We start from the raw sequence: 16989 nt of genomic DNA on the forward strand, positions 1-16989 counted from the left end.
CATATTCACTTTACCATTATGATGACCAGGATATGCTTTGTTGGAAGACTTTCCCCTGCTATCAGAATTTCACAGGCAAAGAGGTTAAAAAAAAATTGACATGCAGGAGAACTTAATGGGAAAGATGGGTGGTTATGAATCAGTGAGCAAAGGAGAGTTTATTATTTTGATGCCAGGAAGTTTTAAGGTAGAAGAGGACATGGAATAAATTGTGCCTTTTTCTCCTCATAGCATCATTTAACATCATGTCTAATATAATCTACAGTGGACCCTTGTTATACGCTGGAGTTTGGTTCCAAGATCCCCCTGTGGATAACAAAATCCGTGGATGCTCAAGTCCCATTAAATATAATGACATAGCAAAATGGTGTCCCTTATAAAAATGGAAAATCAAGGTTTGATATTTGAAATTTATACTTTTTTTGAACATTTTCAAACCGTGGATGCTTGAATTCTTGTATAAAAAATCTGTGTATAAGAAGGGCCAATTGTATGTCTATATCAACCTTTTAAAGGACCACAAAGCAATATGCATGGTTTACTTCCCTGACACACACACACACACACTATTTAATCCTCACAATTCCGTAGGAGAGATTATAATTGGCCCATGATTAACTCAGATTAAGGTTATATTCTTTGTCTATGGGTCTATAGATTTTACCTTTTAGTAAGATAAGTTGCTTTTTTACTATATTTTATATTATATTATTTTAGATTGTGCGCCTCTGGCAGGTTTTATGTTCTTTTGATAATTCTGTAAAGTTCCATGTAACACAATAAAGGCTGCTGCTGATGATGATGATCTCACACCCCTTAATCCTGTTGTTACTTCCAACTACAGCAGCTCCATTGAATCCATGGTAATGTGTTACACCAATGTTAATGTCAGTTCCATTCATTCAATGGCTGTCCTCTAGTTGGGACCAACCAACTAGTCAAGAAATTGGAAGAAGACTAAGACTGAAAGGGTAGCTATGAAGGAACTAGATAATATTCAACTGTAAAGATATATTATTGAATACCAAAGTAAGAATACTCCACACCAAAGTATTTCTGGTCTCTATGTATATTTGTGAAAGATGGTCAGTGAAGAGAGTAATCTGTTTCTGGAAAAATGCTCTGTAGATAATGTGGGCTGCTAAAATAAATGAATAAATAAATAAATGGGTCTTGGAATGACTCAGGCCTGAACTCTCCTTGAGAAACCAAGATGACTGAATTGAGGCTGTCGTACTTTGAACATATCATAAGACAATGTGACTCAAAGGAAAAGAGAATAATGCAAGGTAAAACAGAAGGCAGTAGGAAAAGAGGAAGACTGTTCTACAGGTGGATTGATTCAATCAAAGAAGCCATGGCCTTGAGTCTGCAATTCTGAAAAAGGGCAGTTAATAAGAAGGTCTTGTGGAAGTCTCCATAATGTCACCATAAATTAAAGATGACTTGATAGCAAATCACAACAGTAGCAATCAGTTAGTGCCAATATCCATAATGAATATAGCCAGTTCTTTGGCTTGTCAAAGGCTGCTGATAACTTGGTATTGCTTCTTCAGTATAGATGAATATTCTGCATTATTTCTAGTTAAATAATGTAATCTCTGCTTATCAGTGATGTGGAAGATGTGGCCCTCCAGGCAGTGGGGTCGCTAGGGGATACGGGAGTGCAGGCCACACCAGGTCTCATCCTAAGAGGGGGTGACACCACTGGTCATCAAACATCTATCTTTTGGCAGAAATGGGCTGTAGCATTCACCTTTCTGATGGTATGAGTGGGGTGAGCTTCAGTGGGAAGAAAAGGAGAGCCCCTATGTTTAAAAAAATATTTTTTTAATTTTAATTTTTTTTCACTTTAACCACATGAAACAATGTATGTGTAAGTAGATTTATATACTTATGTGTAAGTGCATTATCATATGCATCTGATATTATAATTTAAAGGTATAATTTTAATTTTCTAGTTCTTTATATCCCAACTATTGCCATTACATTCAATATGGGAATTAAGATTTATGAGTAGCACAAAAAAAACATTACTAGGGATTTTGTATGGTGTTGTATGGGAGAATTTCATTGGAGGCAAATGACACCATGAGTTACCACATTCAGTGATGCCAACCCTAGTGACACCATTTCCTCCAGGTGTTGTTGGAATACATCTTCTATTTTCTCCCATCATTGGCAATGCTGGCTGAGCTGATTAGCATTGCAGTCCAGCACCATTTGGAGAGTCGTACGTTCCTCCTATCTCTTGTAAATTATGCCTTTAAAAAGTAACACTAGCAACTAAAATACATCCTTGTCCCCTTGTTCATAATTTAAAAGCAGCAGAAAAGAGAGAAAGAGAAGGAAAAAGAGAACGGATGGGGAAACAAATTCCATGAATCTTACAGGAAGAGAATAAGTACCATCCTTCCCCATAATACTTGTTGTTGTGCCTTCAAGTCATTTTTTACTTATGGTGACCCTATCATGGGGTTTTCTTGGCAAAATTGTTCAAAGGGGGTGTGCCATGGTCTCCCCTTAGGCTGAGAAGATGTGACTAGTAGGTCTCATAGCTGAGCTGGAATCAAACCTTGGTCTCCAGAGTCATAGTCCACCACTCAAAACCACTAAACCATACTGGGTTTCATTCAGCCCTACATTTTTGCATGTAACCAGCAGCACATGCCTGTATGTGTCAACTCAGAAGGATGCCCTATTGGGTTCAACGGGATTTACTCCCAGGAAAACTGGTACAGGATTTCAGCCTTATTCTGGTGGTGGTAGCTGTAGTCCGGGTGTGCTGAAAAAAATTGTACAGTATTTGTGTGGCTTCTGCACTCCTTTTCTGACTTAAAAGGAGGAGAAAAGCAACAAATCATTTGACTTGCAGACTGAAGGATTTATACATACACAGCTTCATGGCCAAATGTTCTTCTGATGAACAAGTTCACTTTAAAGCCCAGTGATTGGCAGGCTGGAGGAGAAGAAGGGCAGCCTGGCGCGACGAGGCGGGCTGGCACACCGTGCGGGGCCAGGCACAGAATGCTGAGCCAACAGCCCCTTCTGTTCGTTTTAGTGCCAGGCCTGGCATTGGAGGCACTAATGAGAGGCAGATGAGCCAGCCGGAGTGAAGGCCTTAATTAGGTCCTGCTTCAAGCGGTGGTTCTCTTGCTTTTTAGCACTGTGCGGCGTCACTGCCCTCCAAATCTATGGCACTCTGGGCCACAAAAAACATTTTTTATGTCCAAGTAAGGATGCTCTCAGCCCCAGCTCACCCGCCGGCATGTACACACATGTGTCCATGCACACTCATCATCCCTCCGTGTGCTCCAGGAGAGTGAGAAAGCTGCTGACATGAGGCTCTGCGGGGTCTTAAAAGCATTCTCTCAAGGTACTTCAGCTCCTGCTTAAAGTGGCAACAAGACTCTTGTTGCTTTTTACAGCATGAAGCCCTAAGTAGCTGTAAAAAGCAAAGGCTCTTCACAGCAGACATTTCTTGATAGGCTTTTCTTCCATAATATAAACCCATGCTGTGTGCATCAGGTTTTCTGGTGCCAAAACATACAGGCAGACTGGGCTAAGTCTTTGGGAGATGAGGCAGGTTGCGTATATCAGTCCTACAGGTCCAGCCAAAGACATTTTGCCACCTAAGGCAAAAAGTAAGGGGGAACCAACCTCTACCTGCCTTGTTGTTGTTGCATGTCTTCAAGTTGTTTCCAACTTATGGCAGCCCTAAGGCAAACATATCATAGGATTTTCTTGGCAAGTTTCCTCAGAGGGGGTTTGCCATTGCCATCCTCTGAGGCCCAAGGTCACCCAGTAGGTTTTTGTGTTTGAGCAGGGAATCAAACTCTGGTCTCCGGAATTGTAGTTCAGTTCTCAAAGCACTACGCCACCCTTTCTATCACCCCAATTCCAGTGCAGAAGCCAACTGAATGGAGAATTGTTACAACAATGATGCCATACATTTCACTATTCCTGATGTGATAGGGACAGCCCTGATTAATCTTCTGTCATCCCAAAGGTCCAGCTCCTTTTAAAATGTCCCAGTTTCTCTCTCCTCCTCCCACTTTCCCTCTTTGTCCTCAGCTTACTTCAGTTACTACAAACTGAATTCAATGTGAAAAAGTCATCTGCATTCAGTTAACTCACCAGGGTCAAGAGGAGCAGGTGGAGTCTTTCCCTTCCCAGTAGGCAAAGGCAAACTGCTGCAGCCTCTTTTTAGCTTATGCATTTTAGCTTGTATCCTGTAAAGAATTTTACAAGAACGGTTAAATAAAATTCCATTTAGCCTTCAGTTGCACCAGAGTTAACAGCATCTTCACAGCACCCTTCTTTATCACTTTTACTTTCAAGCTGTAATTTAATAAGGTCAGCATTTTGAAGAACAGCAGGTGTAGCATCTGTTGCAAACTTCAAACTCTTTGTTTTGACCATAGTTGGTTCATAAACACCAGCTTGCTTGTTGTCATGTGGCTTCCCATTGACTAAATCAAGGTCAATCCAATTGAGATTTTTATCTTCTGGATTCACTTGAGCTTCATTGTGAAAAGGCCCTGAGTATTGCACAAAGAACAAGGTCTATTGCCATCTTGACTACACAAGGATCCCAGTTTTCATCCGTGAAACCTGCTGGGAGGGTATGTGACATTATCTTAGCTCAACACTGAGCTAAGGAGATAGCAGTAGCCACCATTTTCCTTGAGGACGTCAAATGGACTTAGGCTATCTGCAACACCTTTCTGTTTTCTGTATGGGCGAATGCCAGATTTACATACAAGATAAGTAAACTACAGCATAGGGCCTTAGATTAAGAAAATACATACTAAGTAAATAAATACATTGAAAACTACATTTCAAGCTTTACATTAGATAATTCTATCAGGGCTTTTAAATATGAGAGAGTGAAATGTCTCAGGCAGTCTTAATCTCTCCCTGGACATGGGGTGTAGGAGCTCTTCCCCACTCTACACCACTGCTGCCTCATTCGCCTAACAAAAGAACTCAGTCCAAATTGGTAGTCCAACATATCTAAAATGCTTGCAGCCAAAAATGCTAGACCTTTTCCCAAGTGCCCCACAAATGGAAGTCTGCTCCCTTATAATTGTGGCTCTTATTATGAAGAACAGAAATGTTGTTCTTACATCTCCCATTCCACAAGGATGGAAGAATGCAGGGTGTTTTGGGTATACCAATCTCCCATGTGGCTGCCTGGCAGGAGCCAGCATACTGTTTCCATATTCGACCGGCATCTAGACCTAAGTGCAGGGTAGACCTGTTTCTTCTCAGTGCTGAACAAAAAAAAAGTCTTAGAGGCTGTGCAGTCTTATACACTGGCCTTGGGGGAGAGTGGGGGCATGGTGTTCACACGATACATGCCCCCTTGCTGTCCTGACGCTGCCGTCATGCCGTGCACCCGTCCACATGCCAGGCAGCGTGGTGGCACTCCTCTGGTGCTGCTCACGCTCCCCTCAAAGGACTGTGTTCGCAGCTTAGGGGTGCTTCTCGACTCATCGCTTCAGATGAGTAATCAGGTGAATGCGCCGATCAAGAGTGCCTGTTATCAGCTCCAGCTGATATGCCAGCTGCGCCCTTTCCTGGAGCTGGGTGACTTCAAAACTGTAGTACATGCACTGGTAACATCAAGACTTGATTTTTGCAATGCGCTCTACATGGGGTTACCCTTGTGCCTAGTCCAGAAACTTCAACTGGTACAGAATATGGCAGCCAGATTGATCACAGGAACAATTAGGAGTGACCATATTATACCAATATTGAAATCACTCCACTGGCTGTCTATTAGTTTCTGGGCACAGCACAAGGTGTTGGTCATTACCTTTAAAGCCCTCCATGGCTTGGGCCCAACCTATTTAAGGGATTGCCTCCTTCCATATAATCTGCCCCGTGCATTCAGATCCTCTGGGAGGAATTTGTTGCAGTCCACAAAGACCAGATTGACGGTGACCTCCCAGAGGATGTTTTCCGCGATCACTCCCACTTTATGGAATGGCCTGCTGGACAAGATCCTTCAAATTACCAACCTAAAGAGCTTCAAGAAAGCTGTCAAGATGGATCTCTTCTGGCAGGCCTTCCCGGAATAGAACCCGGCCACGTAAAGATCCCCCCCAAGAGACATATATAAGTGAAGATTCTGCCCACCATTATTCTATCATTGTACTATTGTTTTTAGATGTTATTGTCTGTAATTTTATTAGATAGAATTGTTTAATCCTTTTTTTATGGGGGGGGGGGATTAAATTGAACAACTGATTCTGTATGTGTGGATCTACGTGGTGTAGTGGTCTGAGCATTGGACTATGACTCTGGAGACCAGGATTCAAATTCCTGCTTGAGCATAAAAACCCAATGGGTGACGTTGGACAAGTCACACTCTCTCAGCCATAGACAATGGCAATGGCAATTTCTGGGAAAGTTGTATTTTTGGCTTCCAGCTTTCAGAATCCCTTAGATAAAATGGTTATTCTGGGGGGTTCTGGGATTTGTAGACCATAAATTAATTTTTCAGAACTCAAGTTTTAAAAGAAGCCATAGTAATACATTGGTGTTTTGGACTGACTGGGCCTTCCAGGATCTGAAGTCCAAAACATCTAGAAGGCCAAAGCTTTCTCCCCAGAATGAAGTGATGGAGAAAACTTCGCCTGTTTAATTTCAATCTATGTCTCAGGCTGATATTAGGCACTAAAACCTGGTCTCTCCCACCAGACTGTAATGATACCTGACCTTCACAACAGCCAGAGTACAGGGGAGGAGAAGCAGAGAGAGAGAGAGAGAGAGCAAGCATCCATCAAATGCTGATAGGTTGCAGCTCTTATAATGCATCAATCACTGGCAATGTGCAGACAGGTAGCTGCCACTCACCACCCTGGCATACCTACACATGAAAAGATTTGTCTCTGGCAGAGGATGCCCCAAGACTAAGGGATGGGGAATAGATGCCCCTCCAGATGCTGCTACTGGACTACAACTCCCATCTTCCCTCCCCATTGGCTAACATCAGGAGAACTGAAGGGAGTTGTAACCCAACAATCTCTAGATGACCACTTATTTCCCCACCTTTGTTTTAGCTGAATTTTGTTCCAGTGTTTTCCCACAAAAGGGGATAGACATCAGGACTGATTTTTAGCTGAAGTGCATGATTTCCATCTTCTTCCTCTCTCAACTTTCTTTGGAAAGATGGTGAGATAAAAATTTCTTTTTACCTGAACTATCCATTAAGTAGATTAGGATATAGGCTTTATGTATACATAGATTAAAGTCATTAATAAACTTTTGTTTTGAACAACAAGCTACTTGTGTTGTTTTTGAGTCAGTCTCGGTTCTTCGGGAAACGTAGGCCCGTTACAGACCGCTGAGAAGTGGCGGTCTGCCGCCGCCGCCGGTTGCAGCGTCCAGGAACCACACCAGCCAAACGGCGCGGTTCCCGGACGCTGCAGAGAAGGAGCGTGAAAATCGCGCTCCTTCCTGGGCCCTGGAAAAGACGCCATGAGGCGCAACATGCGGACCGCTACATCAGGATAACGGCGGCTGTGTGGAACGGCCGCCACCATTTGTTACGGACTCAGTCCGTGGTAGGGTTAGGGGCATCTGGAAGAGACACCCCTTTCTAACCCTAGCACAGACTGAGTCCGTCCTAGGGTGCCCATGTGTAACGGGCCGTAGTTACACAAAGGCACATTTCTGCTGTTCTGCTGATTTAAAGCTGGTCCCTAACAGGCTTGGCTTTGACATTTTTGACATTTAAATATTTTTGTTTCCTTTACCAAAGGCTGAAGCCTTAGGAAACTTAAATTACCCTACACAAACCCCCTCTGAAGAAAGTTGCCAAGAAAACCCTATGATAGCTTTTCCTTAGGGTTGCCATAAGTCAAAAATGACTTGGAGGCACACATCAACAACAAACAAGGAAGAAGTCATCTTCTTCCATTTGTAAACTTCCCGTGTTCTTCCTACTGCTTCTTCTATCTTTTTCTACCTATTTAAGAGGCAAAAGTGGGCAAACCACTCAGTGTTCTTTGTCTGGTAGAGTTAAGAACTTACAGAATCAAAGATAGGGAAAGGACCCCAAGAGCCATCTAAACTAACCCCCTGGAAGCGCAGGAACCCACAGCTAAAGCTAAACTTTAGAGCATTCTCTGAAGATGCCAGCCACAGCTGCTGGCAAAACATCAGGAAGAAACTCTTCTAGAACATGATCACGTAGCCCGAAAAACCCACAAAAAACTATAAAGCTAAACTGTTTGTCTGGAAGTGCTCAGAGAGGAACCAGTGTCGCTGTATCCCAGAAAGGTGCATAAAGCTAGGATCCGATTACCTGTATTTTTAGTAGGCTGTTGAACCAGGCAAGTAGCAACTTTCTTCTGTGGGCCTCAGTTATATGGAACCAAGGTGTAAACCTTCCAGGTTCTCACTGTGGCTGAATCTGCATTGCAGAAAAAGCAATGCAGTTTGACACTACTTTAACTGCCATAGCTCAATGCTATGGAATTCTGAGAGCTGGAGTTTTGTGAGATATTTAGCCTTCCCGGTCTGAGAGTTCTGGCGCCACAATAAAAACCACAAATCCCAGGATTCCATAACATTGAACCATGGCAGTGTCAAACTGGATTATTTTTGCAAGAGCAGATTCAGCCTGTTTCCTAAGTGACTAATTCTGTCTGTATACATTGGTAAATGCTGTTAACAAGAATATGAAAAAAATAAAATCAAAACCAAACATGCATTCTAGAAAAACAAGGAGGTAGTTAAGAATGGTGGATCAGAACCATGGAGATCCAGAATCAAATCCCTGCTGACCCATGAAGGACAATCTGACTGGCCCAGTTCACAGGATTGTTGTGAGGATGTAGTGGACAGGAAAACCATTAATGCTGCCTTGTGGTTATTGGAGGGCAGCTGAGATACAAATATGAACAAGACTAAGGTTTGAACCCTTCTCCGCCATGGAAACCCATTGGGTGGCCTTGGGCAAGTCATTCTCTCTCAGCCGCAGAGACAGGCAATGGCAAACTCTCTTGTCAAGAAAACCCAATGATAGGTTTGCCTGAGCTTCATCATAAGAAAAACAAAATATAGTACTTGAAGGCACACAGCAACAATAGTCCATGTCCATGTCATTGCTATTTGCAAAGTGCAACTCCAAAGACAAAAAAAGATGAGAGCCGGGAGTGCAATAACAGGTAACAAAAGGAGTCCGCTTTTATCTGCGTATGAGCCTTTGGAATTTGGAAATGGTGTTGAGACAAGCATCCAAAGCTCAGGCATATGTAACACACCATTTTGTGTGCCTCATGAGGCTTCACTTTGCATGCTCTGTACTATTTCATATCACTTACGCCTGCACAGGTGCAGTTCAGGTTTTGTAACGGTGCATTCAAAATGCCACTAAGACTTCCTGTGCTAATTCTTTAAAAGACTTTTGCATGTTAGTGGATGTAAGGCTCCTGTAGAACAATTTCTGTCTTTTGACCTCTGTGCCAGCTTCTGTTTATTTGCAAATGGGGCTTAAATCATCAAGTCCTTACGCTATTAGACAACAACATGAATTTTCTACATGTGGGGGTGTGTGTCATTTTTACACTGCTATTGTACACAGTGTGTTTTTGTGTGTATTCCTTGGTCATATATCTTAACATTTCTTCAGGTTCAACTTCCATAAACTGCATTAGGACGTCGTTCTGGTTGCATTTCTGTGAGCTTTTGTTGTTGTGTGCCTTCAAGTTGTTTCTTACTTAAGGCGACCCTATCATGGGGTTTTCTTGGCCAGTTTCTTCAAAGGGTATTTGTCATTGCCAGCTTGTAGAGCTGAGAGAGTGTGATGCTCCCAAGGTCACCCACTGGGTTTACATGGCCAAGTGGGGGCTTAGAACCCTGGTCTCCAGGGTCATGTCCAACGCTCAAACCACACACCACGTTGAACTTGCTCCACCTGTACATTGCTTTCAATACAGGGTTGAGTTTCCCTCATATGGTGTGTGGCTATCTCTATTTCATTAACGATCGTATGGATCCTGTATTCCTTCTGGGTTTATGAAACTAGCGTAGCGATATTGTAAGATTAGCCAGATAGTTATATATTACGGAGTTTAATGAAAATAGAGGATTTTATTTATATACTATTATATTATATCTATATATATTTACGGCGTTTTTTTAATGAAAATTTAGGTATATGATATTATATTATATATATATTATACTATATAATATCTCTATTTTCATTAAACTCCATTATATTATCATATATTAATTAGGAGGTTTTAATGAACAATAGAGAGATATTATATATATATATCTTTATATATTATATACTATATATATATATAATCTCTATTTTCATTTAAACTCCATATTATATATATATCTATTAATATTATATATATATTTCTCCATGCAGCCTATATATGGAATACCTGTATGTATTTTGTTATGAACTTTAATGAAAATACAGGTATTTCTTACAAACCACACACACACACACACACACGGGCATACCCGTATCCATCTGTGTGTATGTATATATTGGAATACCTGTATTTTCATTAAAGTCCATAAAGAAGAATACAGGCATTCCAATATAGTTAGGGAGATAAATGATAGCTCCCTATATATATCCATAGATTAGATTGTTAGATTAGATAGATGATAGATGATCGAGATAGATAGATGATAGTATAGATAGATAGCTAGATAGATTAGATAGATAGATAGATGATAGATGAAAATACGGCCTCCTGCCTGGCTCTGAGTTGGAGCTGGGTATTCGCCATTGCACCTGTAATTTCATTAAAGTCCTAACGAAATACAGGTATTTCCATATACACACACACACCACACACACACGTATTTTCTCGTGTGTATGTGTGTGTGTGTCAGTCTTCTGTCTGGAATTCCTGTATACAGTACGTGTGTCTGTGTGTGTGTGTGTATCTCCAAAATCCCAAACACTTCTGATCCCCAGCATTTCAGGTAGGGAAAACTCAGTCTGTGATATGATGATGATGATGATGATGATGATGATGATGATGATGATGATGATGATGATTGATGTAAAAAGAAGGAAAGCCCCCCCCCAGCTCCAACTCAGATCCAGCAGGAGGCCCTTTCCAGGCACTGACTCCTCCACTCCAGCAACTGGAGCCTCCCTCTGAATTATTTATTCCCCTCCGCTAGCAACCCGGCTGCTCCCTAAGTGCGTCAGCCCACCACTTTTCCCCTTGAGCAGCAAGGCTTGGGGACATACTCCTCCCACAAACCCCTAGCGGCCCTCCCCCGCCCGCTCCTCCTTGGGAGTTGGAGTCCCCCGCTCCTCCTCAGCCCTTGGCCAGGCGGCGGAGAGGACTCCATTTCCCAGCATCCCTCTGGGCCTGGCTTGCTCTCCATCTCCTCCCCCTCCTCCTCCTCCAGCTGGCTCCTAGGCTGTTATTGTTTTTGCTGAAAGGTTAGTGGAACAGCTGTTGCTCTCTGGTAAGAGACGTTCTCTGTATTGGGGAAGGGGAAAACTTTGGAGTTTTCCTGGCTCTCAGTGGAAGGGGATGGAAGGAGGAGGGATTTTGGGGGGGTTGTTTTGTTTTTATGGTGGTGGGGGAATGAACCCCCATCCCTTTAATTCAGGAGAATTAAATCACCTGCAGTTTTTGCTGGAGCAAATTTAAAAGGGGGTGCCACCCCACTTTACATTGGGAGGAATGTGTTTATGGGTTAAGAGGAGATAAAAATTATAGACACATATATGAGAAGCTACAAGTATTATATAATATATATATATATATAATAATATATTATAGTTTCTCTGTGTGTATATATACAGAATTCCATATGAATACAGATATTCTAAAGATTAAGACCTGTGCCTTCTTTGCAGGCCTTCAATTGGTTTGCAACAGGGCCTTCAAAGCAGGGAGCAACCCCTTTTCTGCATTTAAATATAGCAGGTAGTCCTTCCTAACTACTTTTTTGTTTTACTTCTCTGGTTGTAGGATTCAAAGACCTGTCCCTGTTAATCTGGGGAATCAATATACAAAGGGATCTTGGAGCACCTCTGAGGCTAAGGTCAGAAAACACTGCAGAAATAATCCAGTTTGAGACCGTTTTTTAACTGCTCTGGCTCAGTGCTAGCAATCCGGGAATGGAGTTTATTGTGGCACCAGAGCACTCTCTGACTAGAAGGCTCAATGTGCTCATAAAACTGCAGTTCCCAGAATTCCCTACTACTGAACCCAGGACAGTAAAAGCGGTCTTAAAACTGGGTGTTTCTGCACCAGTTTTGGACCTAAGAAGGGTTTGAGAACTCTCCTCCTCCTCTCTCCTCTCTTCTTCTTTTTTGCTGCATCCGCCACCACTGAGATAATCCAGTTTGCACTGCTTTAACTGCCATGGCGCAACACTATGGAATCCTGGGATTTTTTAGTTTTGTGAGACATTTGCTTTCTCTGTCAGAATCTGCGGTGCCACAACAAACTACAGTTCCGAATTGTATAGCATTGAACCATGGCTGCTAAAGCGTTGTCAAACTGGTTATTTCTGCGGTACAAGTGTGAGACAAAAAGTCTTAAATTATTATTATATTATTTTATTTATTATATATATTATTATTATTTTCTTATATCCCACCTTTCTCCCAATATAGGGACTCAAGGCTGTAGGTTTTGAAATGGCTCCGCATTTCAGCAAAAAACACCAAATCTTTCTTTAGCCAATACTTTAACCAGAGAAGTCACTTCTAGGTTGCATCCACTTCACGGAATAATCCAGTCTGACACTGCTTTAACTGTCTGCCATGGACCAGTGCTATGGAATTCTGGGAGTTGTATTTTCAGAGACATTTAGTCCTTCTCTGTCAGAGAGTTCTGGTGCAACACAACACTACAGTTTCCAGAAATTCGTAGTGTTGAGCCATGGCTGTTCAAGTGGTATCAAACTCTTTCACTCTTGTAAAAGTGTTTAAAAATAGTTTCAAACTGGATTATTTCTGCAGTGGGGATGGAGCTTTGGGCTAGTGACAAAGTGATGCAAGAATAGATCTTTGCTATTTTTTTTCTGTTCCCCTTTTGGTTATAGACACAACACATATAGAGAGAGACCTGCAGACTTGGCCAGTTCTAACACCAACCGCAAATCTCTTCTCTTTGCCCCTTCTTCACACCTTTTTGTGCCTGCCATTTTTCATTCCACTCTTTCTTGGTCTCTCCGCTTAGCCAACTCAGCTACTCCTGAATATGTATGTCTCTGCTATTGTTTCTCAGCTGAGGCCTACCCACTCATCCACACACGAGAGAGACATACACACAAAAGCATAAATGAAATAAGAAGTGTAGGCCTGTGCGAGAGCTGACTTGTTGTTTATAATCTGAGAAAGAGGAGGAGAGAGCGAGCCTAATGACGTTTGTTATTTCTCGAATACCATTTTCTTGTTTGGCATAAAGCCTAGCTTGGACAGGAGGATATTTCTCTTCTCTTTTTTTTCCCAATAGGCGAATGATAGCCATTTTCCAAAACAAGGAGGGGATTTCAAAGCCTTCCCCTTTCACCGACATTGCAACATGGGCCATTCCCTCCTATAAACCAGGGTGATGAGTGGCTTGCGTAAGAGGAGAGGCGCTCAGGTTTTTGTCTGGATGCTTCCCACGCTCCTGTCGATTTTGATGGAGAGATCTAATTGCGCCTGTGTTTTTGTTTTTTTGCCTCCACCCCAACTCAAAGACATGCCTGGGCTCTTCCTTGGGCTCCCAATGGTGTGCCACTTGGAAGAAATCCCATCCCACTTCCTACCCTCTTCAGCAGAAAGGAATCTGGCTTGTTGATGCTGCCAGGGTTTCGTTTACCTTATGGCTTGGTTACCCGGGGCATTTTAGGAAAAGCTCGCATTGCCTTGGCATGTTGTGCCGATTAGGAGGCGTCTGGTACAGGCCTCAAAGTTTCATAAACACTTTCCCTGTGGGTATGTTTACGCATTTGGGGGTTTATTTTTTTTTTAGTTTAGGAAAAGTGAAGCGTGAGGTGGACTTCTGCAGTTATGCCTGCTGAGTATGGACAAACTGCATTTCCCAGAATTGCATAGCACTGGGCCATCTTTCTTTAGCAATTACTTTAACCAGAGAAGTTACTTCTGGGCTGCATCCCTGCAGAAATTATTCAGTCTGACACTGTTTTAACTGCCATGGATCAATACTACGGAATTCTGGGAGTTGTAATTTTCAGAGACATTTAGCCCATCTCTATCAGGAGCTCTTGTGCCACAACAAACTACAGTTTTCGGAATTGCATGCATTGAACCATGGCAGTTCAAGTGGTGTCAAACTCTTCCGCTCTTTTAGCTTTTAAAAATAGTTTCCAAACTGGATTATTTCTACTGTGGCAGTGCAGCCTTTGGCAGGTTATAGACCGCTGCTTTGAGGCGGTCTCCCTGACACACCCAACTAAAGGTGGTGGCAGGTTTGGGTGTGCAACGCCAGTACCCTGGTGAGAACAAACTGTGATACCCAAAAAAGGATCTGAAGCTGGATGTAAAGTTTAAAAGGGGGAAATTTAATTTAAAGGACAAAAATAAAAAGTTTTCTCCTCCCCAGCTCTAAACAAAAGATACTTTACAGTTCAGCTTTCTTCCAGACGACATCTTTCTGGGTCCGATGTAGTTTGCTCTCCTTACTCAATGGAGCTGGTGCAGGGTCTTTCAGCTCCTAAATTCCTCTATTTTCTTGCTGATGGTAACTGATTTGGCTGAGTGGTAACTAATTTGGCTAAGTGGTAACTAATTTGGCTAAGTGGTGTAAGAAATGCCCTTTCCGGCTGTCTGGGCCTGCTTGCCACCAAAAGACAGCTCTCTGCTTGCTCTCAACAAAGACTGCTCCCCAACTAAAAACCTCTAGCTACAGCACAGCATGCTGGGAAAAGGGCAAACCAAACCTGGAAATGATGCAGGGGAAACCTACAGCTCCTCCCATAAACTAATACAATGAACTTTTCTACACTAAAATAATCTAAGGCCTGAACCAACACAAAGGAAAATGCAGGGGGAAATTAATCAGTCCTGGCAGGACATCACACTCCCGCCGGCGCCATTTGCTCCGTGAGGGAGCCACAGCAGCCACACCATGTGGCTCCCGCGCGGAGCAAAAAAGAAGCTCCATTTTGGAGCTTCTTCTTGCGGCGCCTCTATGACGTCGTGAGGCGGCTGGGGCGGACTCGCGATGTCATAGACGCCGCGCGACGTCCGGACGCACAGCATCCGATACGTAAAGATGGCGGTGCCCGTATGAACAGGGCGCTGCCATCTTGTACGTATTCTATACGTACTAGGGTTAGGGGGGTGCGGAAGCACCGCCCCTTCCTAACCCTAGTACGTATAGAATACGTACTAAATGGCGGTGTGTAACCCGCCTTTGAGATTGCAGTGGTCCCTTCACATTTGTTGGGGTTAGGGGTAAAGGGCCCCCATGAATGTGGAAAAACCACACATTAAAAAGAAAACTCTATTCTTTTTACCTCTAGGAGTCTCCAGGCTCTCCAGCACAACTCTATGGTCAACATCTGCCAGAAATGAATCACAGAATCATTCTGGAGGGCCTATAAATGCCCAGAGAAGTATTTTCTCTAGGAAGTTCTAGGTTCTCCAGCACAACTCTGGCAAAGTTGCGCTGGAGAACTTAGAGATTCCTAGAGAGAACATTTTAATCAAAATCACAAATAATCAAAGCCACAAAAGTCAAAGTTGCAAATATGGAGGGCCAATGGTAGTCTCCCTCTGCTTCTTACAAGTTCCTTGAGGCCACTCTGTTTTTAAAGCAACAGGTGCATGGATTTTGTTTGTTCTTGTGTGGCTTCAAGACATTTCTGACTTATGGCAACCCTAAAGTGAACCTATCATGGGGTTTGCTTGTCAAGTTTCTTCAGAGGCTGAGAGTGTGACTTGCCCAAGGTCACCCAGTGCCTTCCCATGGCTGAGCTGGGATTCAAACTATGGTCTCCAGAGTCCCAGTCCATCACTCAAACCAGTACGCTACATTAGCTGAATGGTGACGTACAAACAAATAAATAAGACACAGCTATCATGGCAAAGGTAGCACCATCACCACCACCATCATCTTCATTGATCCAGTCCTGCTATGGATATGATATGTGAGTAGTAATCACCCTGTAAATATATTCCAAAATTTTGTTATGATACAAACCAAAGTCAGTCCTGCAAATTTAAAGTCTGACACCTAAAAAGCTCTCTATTACTGAAATGAAATGTCTTATGCTGCGTTTTGGACCACAAATACTTCACTTTAAAAAAAAGCAGTTCTCTTCTTTTACCATGAGGACAAGAAATATTTTTCTTGTTTAAAAAAAATCAGTAAAAGTACTAGTCATGGTGGGCTGCCGTGTGAGAAATTTTCACATTAGGCCTAATAATTGCTATTCTCAATGATCTCTTGTGTTGGTAAGAGGAGAAAGACTATCAAGGATGCAGTATTATTGTGTATGTGTTAACTACCTTCAAGACTTACAGTGATTTGATGAATGAGACATCTCCATGATCCGCTGTCCTTGCAGACTCATGGCCGTAAGTCTAGCCACCTGCAATGCAATCTTCATCTTTTCCTGCTACCTTCTGCCTTTCCATGCATTATTCCCTTTTCTAGTGAGTCATGTCTTCTCATGATGTGTCTAAAACACAACAGCCTCAGTTCTAGTCACTCTAGCCTCCAGGCTTGATTTGGTCTAGGGCACTTTTATTTATCTTTTTGGCAGTCCACAGAACTCCTCTCCAACACCATATCTCAAATGAGTTGGTTTTCTTCCTATGTGCTTTCTTTACCTTCCAGTTATCACATCTGTAGTGGTGTGCAATACAATGGCATGGACAGTCATAACTAATATTCAGTGAAATGTCTTTCCACTTTTAAGATCATGTCTAGTTCTTTCATAACTGCTCTTACAGTCATAGTCTTTTTCTGATTTTCTGCAATCCCCATTCTGAATAATGATGGAGCCAAGCCATGG

General features: G+C 42.5%; 1 protein-coding gene across 3 annotated transcripts in view; it reads left to right on the forward strand.

Moving 5' to 3' along the window:
• CALCOCO1 (calcium binding and coiled-coil domain 1) overlaps positions 1–16989 on the forward strand; it is a 338287-nt gene that overhangs the window by 284445 nt on the left and 36853 nt on the right. Inside the window, exon 1 of one of the 3 annotated variants that reach the window (XM_042454705.1) lies at positions 11342–11443. The exons of 1 other annotated variant lie outside the window; for it this stretch is intronic. Coding sequence is in view for 1 of the 2 variants with exons in the window: in XM_042454704.1 (XP_042310638.1) it covers positions 16052–16119 (68 nt within the window). In the remaining variant the exon portion in view is untranslated. Of the gene's footprint in view, positions 1–11341; positions 11444–15650; positions 16120–16989 lie in introns of those variants that run through there. One more of the 3 variants, XM_042454704.1, reaches the window with a different exon arrangement.

Source organism: Sceloporus undulatus, chromosome 2, assembly GCF_019175285.1.
Source record: "Sceloporus undulatus isolate JIND9_A2432 ecotype Alabama chromosome 2, SceUnd_v1.1, whole genome shotgun sequence".
NCBI classification, from domain to species: domain Eukaryota; kingdom Metazoa; phylum Chordata; class Lepidosauria; order Squamata; family Phrynosomatidae; genus Sceloporus; species Sceloporus undulatus.